At 36.3% G+C, this 14,052-nt stretch overlaps 1 protein-coding gene across 15 annotated transcripts in view; it reads right to left on the minus strand.

The window, feature by feature from the left end:
• Positions 1 to 14,052, minus strand: part of Kmt2c (lysine methyltransferase 2C) — a 217,663-nt gene that overhangs the window by 63,721 nt on the left and 139,890 nt on the right. For all 15 annotated transcript variants that reach the window (XM_031380223.1, XM_031380221.1, XM_031380220.1 and 12 more), the window contains 4 exons: positions 13,839 to 13,967; positions 11,373 to 11,492; positions 8,909 to 9,039; positions 3,133 to 3,301 (listed from right to left, as the gene is read on the minus strand). In XM_031380223.1, the coding sequence (XP_031236083.1) occupies positions 3,133 to 3,301; positions 8,909 to 9,039; positions 11,373 to 11,492; positions 13,839 to 13,967 (549 nt within the window). The remainder of the gene's footprint in view (positions 1 to 3,132; positions 3,302 to 8,908; positions 9,040 to 11,372; positions 11,493 to 13,838; positions 13,968 to 14,052) is intronic.

The raw sequence follows: 14,052 nt of genomic DNA on the forward strand, positions 1-14,052 counted from the left end.
AATTACCTTAGCCACTCAGCTAAAGACATTTAAAAATGTTAAACTTTCAAATCGAGTTTAACAAAGGCAAAATATTTTTTAATGGTATAAAAAAACACTTTAAGAGCTAGATTGATGGCTCAGTAGGCAAAATATAATACATAAAATACATAAAAGTAAATAAACCTTTAAAATATCTACATACATATACAGATGTTATACACATACATGCATATATGTATTTATACACATACTTCATGGGGCTGGGAGACGATTAAGATCACTTGACTCTTGTACTGGTCTAAAGCTTTCTAAGTAGGTTAGGTGGCTGCCAACAAGTTCTGGAGGTTTGGGGTGGGGTGTCTTCCTATTTCCACCTTCCCATGCTGGGATTACAAGCATCTATATAACTATGCCAAATTCTTTGACATGGGTTCTAGAATCAAACTCAGGGCCTTTAGCTTATAAGGCAAGTACTTAATGAATAAGCTCTTTTGTTTGTTTTAAAGTAATGAAATTCTACTACATAAAATTATAACATAAATTTTTAAAAGTCCATCCCTAGGACCAGAGAGATGGTTCAGTAGATAAAAACACTGGCTGCTCTTCAAAGGGACTAGGTTCAATTCCTAGCAACCAAGTGGCAGCTCACATGCATTTCAGTCTCAGGAATTTGTGCCCTCTTCTGGCCTCCATAGGTATCACTTGTAAATACAATGCACAGGTATACATTCAGGCAAAACATACAAACACATTTTTTTTTAAAAAGATGGCTAAATAGGTTACATGAAGTGCAATATTCAAAAAGGCATTTAACTCTTCATATAAAGACAAAAAAGTAGCTTAACTGAAAAGAAAATACACGTATACTTTGAAATGAGTGCTATTCTCATCTTCTATGTTCTGCTTTACTGAAAATCATCACCTTTTAAGAAGTTTTGTGGAAAAAAAAACCTTGTATCAAAATCTGCCCCATCAACTTATCAGACGTTATCCTCACAAAATGGAAGTGCAAATAACTTCAATTTAACTCTTTAAGTCATGTGTCATAATATTTATAAAATATACTTTGAAATACCCAGTTATTATACAATGCTAAAAACATATGAAGTGAGTGCTTAAAAACAATATAAAATATTTTTGTTTGAACCTGGTAAGACTAAACAAAACAAACGCTGTATCTTTTCATCCTTCTTTTTTTTTTTAAAGGTTTTATTTTATATATGTGAGCACACTACACTGTCGCTGTCTTCTGACACACCAGAAGAGGGCGTCAGATCCCATTACAGATGGTTGTGAGCCACCATGTGGTTGCTGGGAATTGAACTCAGGACCTCTGGAAGAGCAGTCAGTACTTTTAACCACTGCGCCATCTCTCCAGCCACGCATCCTTCTTTGTTAATGGTGATGTAGAATTGTTGTTTATGTGCCTATGAGAAGGTAAGACTGCCTGCACATATTTCAAGGAAGTCAAATAAAAAGTAAAAGTTTGCACTGGTTGTCCTATGGTATCTAGGACAGCCCTAGAGACACAAAGCTCTTTGGGTACTCAAGCCCATGAAATTAGCCTTGTATTTCCAGATGTAAAAGTTACAGCACAAGAAAGTCAGCTGTGTTTCATGACTGGACAACAGTGGGTGAAAAAAGCTTTGACCTAATACCTAAAGTATTCAGTACACTTCTACTTATGACTTCTTTCTAAAAAAAAAAAGAGTGTATAAAATTAAAGATTAACAATGGCAAAATAAAGTGTGCTACAATAACATCAAACTATAATTGATAAATGTCTAGAAGAAAAGACAAGCTGTAGTCATAACTCCAACAAAGCTCTTAGGGCCTCTTGATAGAAACACTTAAACACTCCTGTTTCCTCTCTTCCCCTCACCTTATTTCTTTCTTAATGAGGCCAGGATCTCATGCTACACAGATCGCCTCTGAACTCTTAACATAATAGAATACGCCTTGAACTTGCTTCATCTGATTCCATTTCTCAAAAGGAGTACAGGCACATATCACCTCGTCCAGTTTATGAAGTGCTGGGGAGCAAACCCAATGCTTCAAGCATGACAGCCAAAGGTTATACTAATTGAACTGCATCCTCACCCTCCTTCATTAACTACTTTTTAAAAACATTGTGCAGGCAAATGTGTGTGGGTAGTACTATGTGTTTATGTATGTGTGTGCATGCATGTGCATGTGTAGAGTGAAGGACAACCTCAGGTGAGTTCACCAATTAAGCTAGAATGGCTATACAGCAGCAATACACAGGGAGCCTCCTGCTTCTACTTCCTCAGTACTGGGATTACAAGTAAACACCACCACATCTGGCATTTTTACATGGGTTCTCAGGATCAAACGCAGGTCCTGTAAATGTAAAACAAGTGCTATTCCTACAGAGCCATCCCCCAGCTCTCTCTCTTCTGACTTCTAATAGTCACTCCATTTCCTACATTTACATGGTGGTTCCCAACCAGGAGCAACTTCATTCAACAATGGTGTAAGAATAACTGGAGATATACATTTATATATTTAGGGTTTTTGGAGACAGTCTCACCGTGTAGCTCTGACTATCCCAGAACTAACTATGGAGACCAGGCTGGCCTTGAACTCACAGAGAGCTGCCTGCCTCTATCTCCCAAGACCTGGTATTAAAGGCATGTACCACTAACGCCAGCTAGAAGGCATGTTTGATAGTAATGACCTCATGCGGTCAGAGGTGATGATAAATAAAGGCACTGGTGCCCCTTTTTATAACAATGAACTAACTGGCACAAAGTGTCAGTAATGAGAAACTATATTTAGATATATCACTACGTCTACAAACAATTCCTGACTGTGGGCATTTGTTTCGCAGTTTTTGACACATTTAGAGTTTCTTTGGGTTTTATAACTAATACTGTTCTGGACAAAGTATACACTGAAAGTTTTCTCTCACAACTACTGCTTTTGGGGTAGGTTAATTTGACAAGTCATTTGAGAAGTCTTATAGAACTTTCTACTAAAAAAGGCTACATTTACTGAATATAAATTATATTTTAATAGTTGATTTGAATAAAGCACGAGGTCAAACAGAAGTATTTACATGAGTGTTATGAGAACTAGAAAGTAATGGCATGTGGCATAAAGAAAATACATGTGAATTAATCTACATACCCTGAGTTCCAGGTTTTGCTGAAGCAGAAGATGAACTCAGTAGCGGATCTGAGGAAGGATCCAAGAAACCTGTTTTATATGAAAGCTGAGCTGCATCTTCTGACAGATTATCTATACTCAGCTTGTTTTGTCTGCTGGTATCTAGAAGATCTTTTCCAAAAAATGCTTCCTAAACAAAGATGAACACATAAGAAAATTATTAGTTCTAAATTCTACAAAGATTTTAAAATGTTAACAAAGTTAACATTATCCTATAATGATTTAGACAAGAAAAGGTTTGCATTTAACAATATAAAAACTGAATATAGAAATATACAAAGATTCTGTCAAGTCGGTATAAACTGTGTTGAATTAAATTTGATAGATTTCTCAAAAACCAAACAAATAAAAACACAATTGTGTTGAATGTGTTTCTAGAAACTGCAAAATAATTCTATTTTTTGAGACTAATCTATAATCAAATTTTAAAACTCATGCACAGTGTTACTGGCTCTTTAATCCATGGCACAGGCATGATTGTTATCAGTACTTGTGCATTACCTACTAAGGATACCACAAGATTCTGATGCACTACTGTAGGATCTGCATACCTCTAGTGTCTGTAGTAATCTCATGCTGAAGCATATAGCCATATCAGAGGACTTATACTATGAATCCGAGAAACTTCAGACCATGTGTGAACATTTGCAAGCTATGAAAGGCTGCTGGCTTTTATTTCATCTACTCAGATGAACACTAGACAAGGACAGAGCTTCAAGGTAAGTTTTCAGAACTCTTCAGATCAGAAATCAACAGAGAAAACAAAAGGAGGACCTCAGGACTCCCCTTCATTTGCTTCAACCCAGAAACCCTAAATTAGGATATTTGCTATTCTGTGGCCTTTCTAGATAAAGAACTTCAGAGAGTTTGCAAGAGCTAGAAACATTTATTATTTGCCACACACACACACACACACACACACACACACACACACACACACACACAAATAGAAGGTTCACAGGTACTTCCACCCCATAACACTTTAAATAAAAATGGCACCAATGTTTATAGCAGGTAGGTGGATAGATATTCATGCTACAAAAGGAAATAGGGAAGTAGGTTGTTGTTGCTTACAGCACTTGAGGTAGAAGCTGGAAGTTGAAACTCAGGCTTTATAAATGTTAGATAAAATCCCTGAGGTATATCCACAAACCAAAATGCACATTTATAGACACCTATAAAGAGGACTAGTGAGACAACTCAGCAGATAAAAGCATTTGCCAACAAGCTTGACAACCTCAATTCAATTTCTGGGAATTACAAATGGAAGAAGAGAACAGACTTCCGTAAGTTGTTCTCTGCCTCCATATGTGTGCTGGGGATACACAGGTACATGGGCATTCATGGACTTGTACAAGCACACACCCATACAATAAACAAGTATTTGAAAGCATGTAGAGCCATATTAACAAAGAAAGGTTCTGAAGGTTGAAAGTAAGTTCAACAAAATATGCAAATGAAGACTTCTGAAAGAATATAAAATAAAATATACAAAATTTCTGAGGCAGGGAAAAAATATAGAAAATGTTTGTGGCTGGTTTTATGTCAACTTGACATAAACTACAGTCATTTTGGAAAAAAGGAACCTTAATGGAAAAAATGATCTCAGCCCCACCAAATTGATCTATAGACAAGCCTTTGCTGTATTTCCATGACTGACTGATATGGGAGAGTCCATATCACTCAGAGTAAGGCCACACAGTGGCACTTCCCAGTAATCTTGGTGCTATGAAAAGGCAGCTTTAAGAAGCCATGGAATACAAGCCAGTATGTAGCCCCCTTTGATGTTTCAGCTTTGGTTCTTGCTTATGGCTCCTGCACTGACTTGTGTGAGCAATGGAGTGTAACCTGAGAGTTTTAAGCTGAAATGAAACCTTTCCTCCCCAACTTGTTTCTGGTTATGGTATTTTATTACGACAATAAAAAACCTAGTTAGAACAATATTAATGGTCCTAATTTTAGAAAGGGCATTGGAGGGCTTAGAAGTAAACTAAGTAGTGAAAATGCTCACTGCACTAATATGAAGAACTGAAAAAGACTCCCTAGAATCCATGAAATGCCAGCAAAATAGCAATCCTGGAGTTCCTATGGCAAGATGGAAGGCAGAGATGAGAGAATCCCCATGTGCTCATGAGCCAGCTAGTAAGTTATACAGAGTAAAACAGTAGACAAGAAGAAACTGTCTCAAACAATATACAAGGTGAGGACCAGCATCAGAAATGGTCTTCTGACCTCTCTCTATGCTAATGCCATGGTGTGTGTATATATGTCTATCTCTCTGTCTCTGTCTCTGTCTCTCTCTCTCTCTCACTGACACACACACACACACACACACACACACACACACACACACACACAGGACTGAAATCTGGCAGAAATGTTATATCTTACTCAAAACTTTCAGATTTTTAAAATGAATAAGCTACTCCACTATGAAAATAGTATCTGAAAAATCTACAAGGCTACAATCTATAATAACGAAGAATGCTGAAGACTATAAAACATATTTGATATTTGGGTATCAATCACTAGTGTAGTCCACTAAGTATAAAATTCAATAACAAGACCACCATTAATAATACTTTTAATGATTCATCATGACTTTCTTGATGTTTATCTATAATATTCACATGAGTCTGTTAAGTTTTCATGCTTTAGAGTTTATATTAAAGAAAGCTTGATGTGGTTTTCATCTAGACATTATGAGTGACTTCAAGAATGAACCACAACCACAACAGTACAGACCTAGGCTAGGAGCTCTTACAGACACATGATTATATACATGCACATATGGTGCATATGTGGATCTAAGAGACAACTTGTTGGTTTCCTCCTTCCCCTCTGTGGCAGGAACCCAACTCAAGCCATCAGAATTAAAAACAAGGGCTTTTACCTGCTAAGCGTTCTCACCAGATTGATTCAATATTTTTAGAAGTTCCTTTAAAACCAGACATATAAGCTCCTGACTGTAATTCTAACACTACAGAGATAGAGATAAGAAGATAAGCAGTTCAAAATCATCCTTGGCTATACACATCAATCAATCTGAGGCCCATCCAGGCTACATTAAAACTATGTTTAAAAATAAACAAAATACAAAAATTAATTAAACAAACAATGCACTCACAAAGAAACATAAACAAAAGTGCAGAGAAGGAAAGAATGAACAAGATAGAGCTTATTTACATGTTCTTTCGCAAACCACTGGGTTCCAGATTCTGATAGTCAGCTAAAGTTGTTTCTTAATTATGGTTTACAAGTAACAAAAAGATTTATTGAAGGAGCAGACCACCTTCCCAGTAAATCTCAAAAGAGAATGTTAAGAAAAGAGGTAAGGGTACCAAGTGTGCCTTCTATCCTGGTTATTAAAAATTAAGGAACCTAATTCATTGATATGTCACCTGTCTATATTAGAAAGCTAACACAGGGCTGGAAATGGAGAGATGGATCAGAGGCTAAGAGAACTTATTGCTCTTCAAAGAGTCCCAGCAACAATATGAGGGCTCATGACTGTATGGAACTTTGTTCCAGGAAATCCAATGCCCTTTTCTGCTCTCTGTGGTACACAGACATAGTTAGAGGCAAAACATCAATTAACATGAAATAAAAAATAAGATTAGCATTTCACTTTATCTTGTTAAAACACACAATTATGCTCTTTTTGTTATTGTTGTTGTTAAAATTGTTAGGACACTTTTAAATGCAGGTTTAGGAGTTGGGGACTTCAGTTAGTATAGTGTATGCCAAGATGCATGAAACCCAGGGTTCTAAGACTAGCAAGGTTACAAGAGACTCTACCTACATGAACGAAATGATAGGGAGTGTTTTATAGTAGAGGATTACTTTATCCATTTTAGAGGAATATATGTATTACTTATATGACCAACTGAAATAAAAAAAAAAAGTCCAAAGCCAGGTATACTGACACATATCTTTTAATCTCATCACTCAGAGGACAGAGGCAGACAGATCTCTGTGAACTCAATGGCCAGCCTAGCCTAAATAGTAAGCTCAAAGTGAGCCAGAGATTCATAGTGAGACCCTGGAGAAAGAGAAAGAGAGATCAGAGGAAGAGGAAGAGGAAGGAGGAGAAGAGAAGAGAGGAGAAGAGAGGAGAGGAGAGGAGAGGAGAGGGGCAAGCAAAGAACAAAGGAGGACATAAAGACAATCCCCCTAAAAAGGATTATTTTCTTTCCTGAGGAGATGATTCTGGGTAAAATGCTTGTTACCTCATGAGAATCTAGGTTTTCTCGAAACCCAAGTTAAAGCAAGAGGGGTCTATAACTCAGGGCTGAGTGGATATAGTAGAGTGAGCATGAGATAGACTCCTGAGGCTCATGGCAAGCCAGAGAGGCCAAAACAGTGAGTGACCTCTATGGTAAATGATGAGACTCTAGGGCAAAGAGAAAGATGGTCTGTTGTGAGATGGCACAGCAGATAAACCATCTGCTGTATAAGCCTAAAAATCAGATTCCACAGTGGAAGAAGAGAACTAACTCCCAAAAGCTGTTATCTGACATCAATGTTTATACCTTAGTATATACCCATATAATAATAACAATAATAATGATGGAAAATACTTATTAAAGGAAGAAATCAGATGTTAATTTCTAAACACATATGCACAGGCTTCTTTGCTTACTTATCTCTAACCCAGGCCTAAAGGCTAAGCTCTATAACGAGCATTCAGCCAGTAAGACACTAGTAGTCTAGGGACTGAGGAGACAGCTCAGTAGCTAAAGTGCTTGCTGTATAAACATGAAGATCTGAGTTCAACCCTTAGAATCCATGTTAACAGTTCTAGTGGCCAATGCTTATAAATCTAGTGCTGAGATTATACCATGGCCTTACTGGCCAACTACCCTAGTACAGTCAATGAATCCCAAATCACAATGAAAAAAAATGAAAGGAGGACAGGTTTGGAACAACCTTGAGATTGACCTTTGACCTCCTCACAGTGAACGTGTATTCACATCTACACTTCTACACATACACAAAATGAATGCCAGTAACCTAATTACTAAAGAAGAAAACCAAGCAAGTTACGTGGTGATTAAAAATGTATTTTAAAAAGCGAAAGATTTATAAGATCTAAAGATTCTTTGCTTTTCTTTAGCTTAATTCTCTCACTAAAAGCTTCTAGATGTGGTAAGCAATTATTGAAGTGACGATTTTTGGCTCCTGAGAACTTTTTCAATGAAATTAGCTGCAATAAATTCTATTGATAAGTGGAAATATCAATAGGAGATGGTTTGGGCACGTGCACATATATGGATGGTTTTAAGTAGTATTTCCCATCCCGAAAGTATCTTTGTTATGGCCAACAGCACACTTACTGTATGAACATGAAGATCTAAGTTCAACCCTTAGAAACCATGTGAAAAAAAGTAAAAAAAATATTAATATTTAGACAGAGATAGAGATACAAACTTTATAAAGCTGGAACATAGCTCAGTGAAATATAACTACCTGTGTTTACAAGGTTCTGACACATATCCCTAGGACTGCATGCATATATATGCATATAAGCACATTCCTTCATGAGAAAAACATCAAAGCCCACAAAAAAACAAAACAAATATTCATTCTTTGATGGAGCCTGGCAAATGTCATTTATGGTAATCAGTGAAAAATTACACAGAATGAGTAGAATGTTAATAAAAACAAGCATTAAAAAAACCTCAATACATTTCCTAAATTTGCAAACTTCATAATAAAATATAAAGCAAAATATTACTTGTAAATAAGCAGGAAAGGTCTCTTCAAGCTTATTTTTCCTTTTTCGGTATCTCTTCTTTATTTTGTCAGTGTTCTCAGCAACAGAAACAGGTTCATCAACTAAAGTATCTGGTAACTGCTCCCTCCAGCCTGAAATAAGAGCCATGTTTATAAATATGTGGCACTTACTTTCTAGAAAAAAAAAAAGTAATTTCATAGCTTACAAACATGCATAGTTATGTATAAACAAATAAGCTATTACATCCTACAAAGATCTTAAAGCACATTTCTAAATTTTAAAGATTTTGAAAATTCTATTTCTTACCTATTTAGTATTAGTAAAATTCCCACAATTACTACAATTCTTTTTGGAGGACTTGAGGGCTGGGGTGGTAAAGAGTCACATTATGTAGCCCAGGTGGAACTGGAACTCATTCATAGCCCTGGCTGGCCTTGAACTCACAGAGATTTACTTGCCTCTGTCTTCCAAATGGTGGGATTAAAAATGTATACTACCAGGCCTGGCTCCAATTGTTTCAAAATAACTAGCATTTACATGTAAAGTAAAAATATGACTTGTTAAACAGTATATTTACAAACTTCATAGAATGAAAACACAAGCTATGCAGAACTATGAGGAAATGGCTATTCACAAGTTCCTAAGGACAATTCAGTAGATATGGATAGCACGTTTTTGCAGCTAAAACTAGTTTGTTAAAGAAGTATAACCACACCAACTCAATAGACCCACTCCCTCAGGACAAACAGCAACTAGTTATCACACCACTGAATTTGGTTTTTAGCTTTTCTACCAAACATCAAACACCTCTCCTGAGAACTCAAAAAATGGAACATGGCTGAGAGTTTGTTCCAATAAAACAAAACAAAAACATCCCTGAATCTGTACAACACAGGAGGTGAGCTGCTTTAAGATGGAGGATTTAGCTTAAGTGGCTCTAGGAAAGTAGGACCTAAGCGTGACAGGAACAGTTGCAAATTTCAGAAAGAAAATACCTTCAATTTAGTTCTTAAAACTTCTAAACTACCCTACACACACACCTCACCAAATTAAACATCATGGACCTGTGAAAGCATGAGTCAAAACAAACCTTCACTTCATTAAAGGGGAAAATATAAATGAAAAATAAGTCCCTCCCCAAAAAAGGACTTTCTAGAGGAGAAACAATTATATAAGCAAATATTCTATGCCTTCCACCTAGTAGATAAATTATAAATTAAAATAAAGCTGATGCAGAGAATGGACAAAGGCATCAAATAATATACATTCCAAATCAATAAAAGATGACTGAAAGCAGATAGTCTAATATGGATATAAAATAATTAAACATCGAAAAAGTAACAGAAGAGTAAAACACAATATTTGAAATTAAAAAAAATCAACAAATGAATTTGCTTTAGTTTTACTAGGCATAAATGAAAATACTGAAATAAAAAACAAGTCAAAATTTTTTTCTAAATAATTAAAAACAGAAATTCTTTAATTAGATATTCTTAAACCCATATTAAGTCAAATCAAAAATAATTCTTCCTTAATGTAAAAAAAAAAAAAAAAATTCTGAGTTCATTAAGGTTTCAAAAAAAAAAAGACTAACTTGCAAAGGAAGGATGAAGGCATGCTGTGTTATGCATGCTGGAGGACTTTTTGGTTTTGTTTTTTCAAAACAGGCTTCTATATAGCTGTGACTGACATGAAACCCCCTCCATACACCAGGCTGGCCTTGAACTCAGAGATCTGCCTGCTTCTGCCTCCTGAGAGCCAGAATTAAAGGCATGTACCACTGCTATCTGGCCAGTAGAGAACTCTAGCTCACACAAAGGTCTGTCTTGAACAATGACTTAGCTTTCTCAAGCAAGGATAACAAAATATACCAATGTATTTATAAAATATAATCTTTGTTAAGATTTGTTGGGCAATTAAATAGCCTGTAAGTTTAATCGTGTATTAGGCAGGTAAAGAGAGGCCTTTGCTAAAGTGGGCAGAGAGTATCTGATACAACTGAGTGAGTTAATTCTTTTACTCTTCTAATTTAGCACAGGAAACATTTAACAGAGGTAGTAAGGCCTTAACATGTCAAAGCAAAGGTGAGGAGTACAGACCATCATAGAAGGAAAATGGCATGTGTGCTCTAAGTGTAGCACTGGGGCGGCTGAGGCAGGAGGATATGAGTTTGAGGTAGCCATGACCCATGTAGGGAAATGGCCACTAGCCTGAACTATAGAAGACCAGACCCTATCCCTCCCTCCTTTCAGCCCTCCCTCCTCTCCCTCCTTTTTTTTCTCCCTCACTCCCTCCTCCCCTCCCTCTCCTTCCAACAAACCCAAAACAAAAACAAAAAACTCAAAAGACTGTATTTTATTAGGTTGAAACCATAATGCTGCATGTAGCAGTATGATTTTAGCAACCACTCGTTCCAACAGAGTATCAATCCCAAGGAGTTAAACCAAAGAAAATCAGCACACACCATCATCTCTGCTAGGTAACTGCTCAGAAACAGAGCCTGAAGAGGCTTTCCTGACCACAGATCTTTTGGTTTTTCCTTGTCCTGTTCGACTTCTTTGTCGTACCATAAATCCACCAATACCTATATAAAAGAGAAAGTGCACAGAGTGATAATTCTAGAATTCTATAGTACAAAAATGACTTTGTCTTTAATGGTGAAGTTTTTTCAAAATCAACTGTATGTTTAATATAAATTAATAATCTCCTTTCGTGAGTATGAGTATATGGTATGCAGTCCTGAGTCTATGTGTAGAGGCATACATGGGTATGTGTGTGTGTGGTGTGTGTGTGTTCACGTGCATATACGTGCATGTGGAGGCCAGAAACTGACCCTGGTTCTTAACCTTGATCTTTCTCCACCTTATACATCGAAGCAGAGTATTTCACTTTAACCCACAGGATTCAAAGTGATATCATGAATAAGTTCCTCTAAAAATTTCCAGACCATTTTTATTTATTTGTATTTATGTGCTTATGTGAATTTAAATGAGTTATGTCAGTAACTCTTATCTCTGACTCCTGAATAAATGGAGTACACAATGGCCCACCTAGTTTCTACATGGGTGCTGAGGACCAAACTTTGCTCAGTCTTATGCTTCCACAGCAAGTGCTTTACCTGCTGAGTCATCCCTACATCCTTGAATCTCACTTTTGTGTAAAGTAGAGGGGGCTGGAAGTAAAAATAAATGTCAGAATCATTGTTATCACTCACATCTAACATGAAGTACAACTTGCCAGTATGCAAAAAGAACTATTTGGATTTCCTGTTCTAGACAAGATCAAATAGAGCTTGAATATTAAGGAGCTGATACAGCTCTGTTTCCCCTTCCATAATTGTTAAGTTACACTTCCTGAGAACAGCACAGCAGACCAGCATGCGTGATGAGGATGAAACTGAACTAAAATACACTAACTTCATTGATCAATGACTTCAGTGGTACTGCCTACCTTTCCCATGTGAGAAAGGGCAGAAGTCACATGACACATGAAGCTCTGTAGCTAGGAACACAGAATTCTACTAACTCAACTCAGGCAAGTCATTTTACTCTTCAGTACTGTAATCCATTAACTGTCGAATAGGTATAATACATAGCACTTCCCATATCATAAGTATAAGCAAAATGAAATTGGTAAAATGCTTAGCAATTTTAAGAGTGCATGGCACTAAATCCCATAAGCTTTTGTCATGATCTACTTGTCCAGTAAAGTGCTTTATAAGCCCCCAAATAAAAGCCTGTGGATGTTCACTCACATGTGATAAAGCAGTTTAGACAGAAAACATCATTCTAAAAGATGATGTCCTAAAAGAAATATGTTCTACCTAAATACATTTTAAGTATACTTGGAAACATAATTTAAAAAGACATGAAATCAGGAGCTATGGCAGATGTGGTCCATCACTGAGAGTCCTGAAGAACACAAATGGAAAGTTCTGATAGAGACTGTATTAATCTAATGCTTCATGACTAAAGACAGACATTAATAAATGGCCTACAACTTCTGGTGAGAGATTTCAAGACTTTTTTTTTTTTAAATAATGAAAAACAAAGACTGCAATTTTTTTTCCTACCCATGAAATATACTGGAGAAGAAAGATTTTGGGGTAGAGAGATGAGTCAGTGGTTAAAAATCTTACTATTCTTGCAGAGGACTTGGGTTTCATTCCCAGCACCTACAGGGCATCTCACAATCTTTCTAACTCCAGTTTTAGAAAGTCTTGTACCCTCCTAGTGTCCCTGGACTCTCATATTCATGTGGTGCACATAACTCATGTAAGCTCACACATACACATAAATAAAAATGTACTAAAAAAAAGAGAGGAATTTAATGGTATCAACTATACTACAAATTCAATAAAGCAGAAGAACCTTGTTTTGTTCACCTTTGAGCTTACATAATTACTGAAATAGAAACATAAAACTATTCAAAATGAATGCTTAAAAGATAACTGATGAAGAGCAATACTATGTTCAACTTTTCAAGAGGCTGATGAAGAAAATACATGAATTGCTTTAAAACCTGAACATAAATAAAAACCAACTAAGTAACATGTTTAATATATGGTTAACATTTGGAATAATGATTTATTGTCAAGTAGTTACACTTTCAATGTAAAGGATCCATCAGTTCCATCATTATTGTTCTTGCAATTGTTATTATTGGTAAATGAGCCAAGTTTTGTTATACTGAATTATCTACCTCGGGACCTAGAGAGATGGCTCAGCAACTAAGAACACTGGCTGTTCTTCTGAAGGACCCACATTTCCAGGGTATCTGACATCCTCTTAAGGCCATCATGTAAAGACATGATGCATTTACATACATACAAGCAAAACACCAATACAAATTATAGTGGTGGTGGTGGGGGGGGGGGGGGGGAGACAGAGACAGACAGAGAGAGACAGAAAGACTAATTGGTATACTCTACCTGGTCTGTATGGTTTTCTTTTCCTCTTTTTTATGGCATCTGTTCCTTCTACTCCCTTCGTTTCATCATCTCCAGCTTCCCGCTCAGGACTAGATTCAGATTTTCCATCACAATCCATAAGTTCTCCTTCTAGAAAATGTAAATATACAGATAAAACTGTATATTTTATCAAATACAGAAAACTTAAAACTATTAAAAAAAAACAAAAAAAACC

Source organism: Mastomys coucha, unplaced genomic scaffold (genome assembly GCF_008632895.1).
Source record: "Mastomys coucha isolate ucsf_1 unplaced genomic scaffold, UCSF_Mcou_1 pScaffold19, whole genome shotgun sequence".
NCBI classification, from domain to species: domain Eukaryota; kingdom Metazoa; phylum Chordata; class Mammalia; order Rodentia; family Muridae; genus Mastomys; species Mastomys coucha.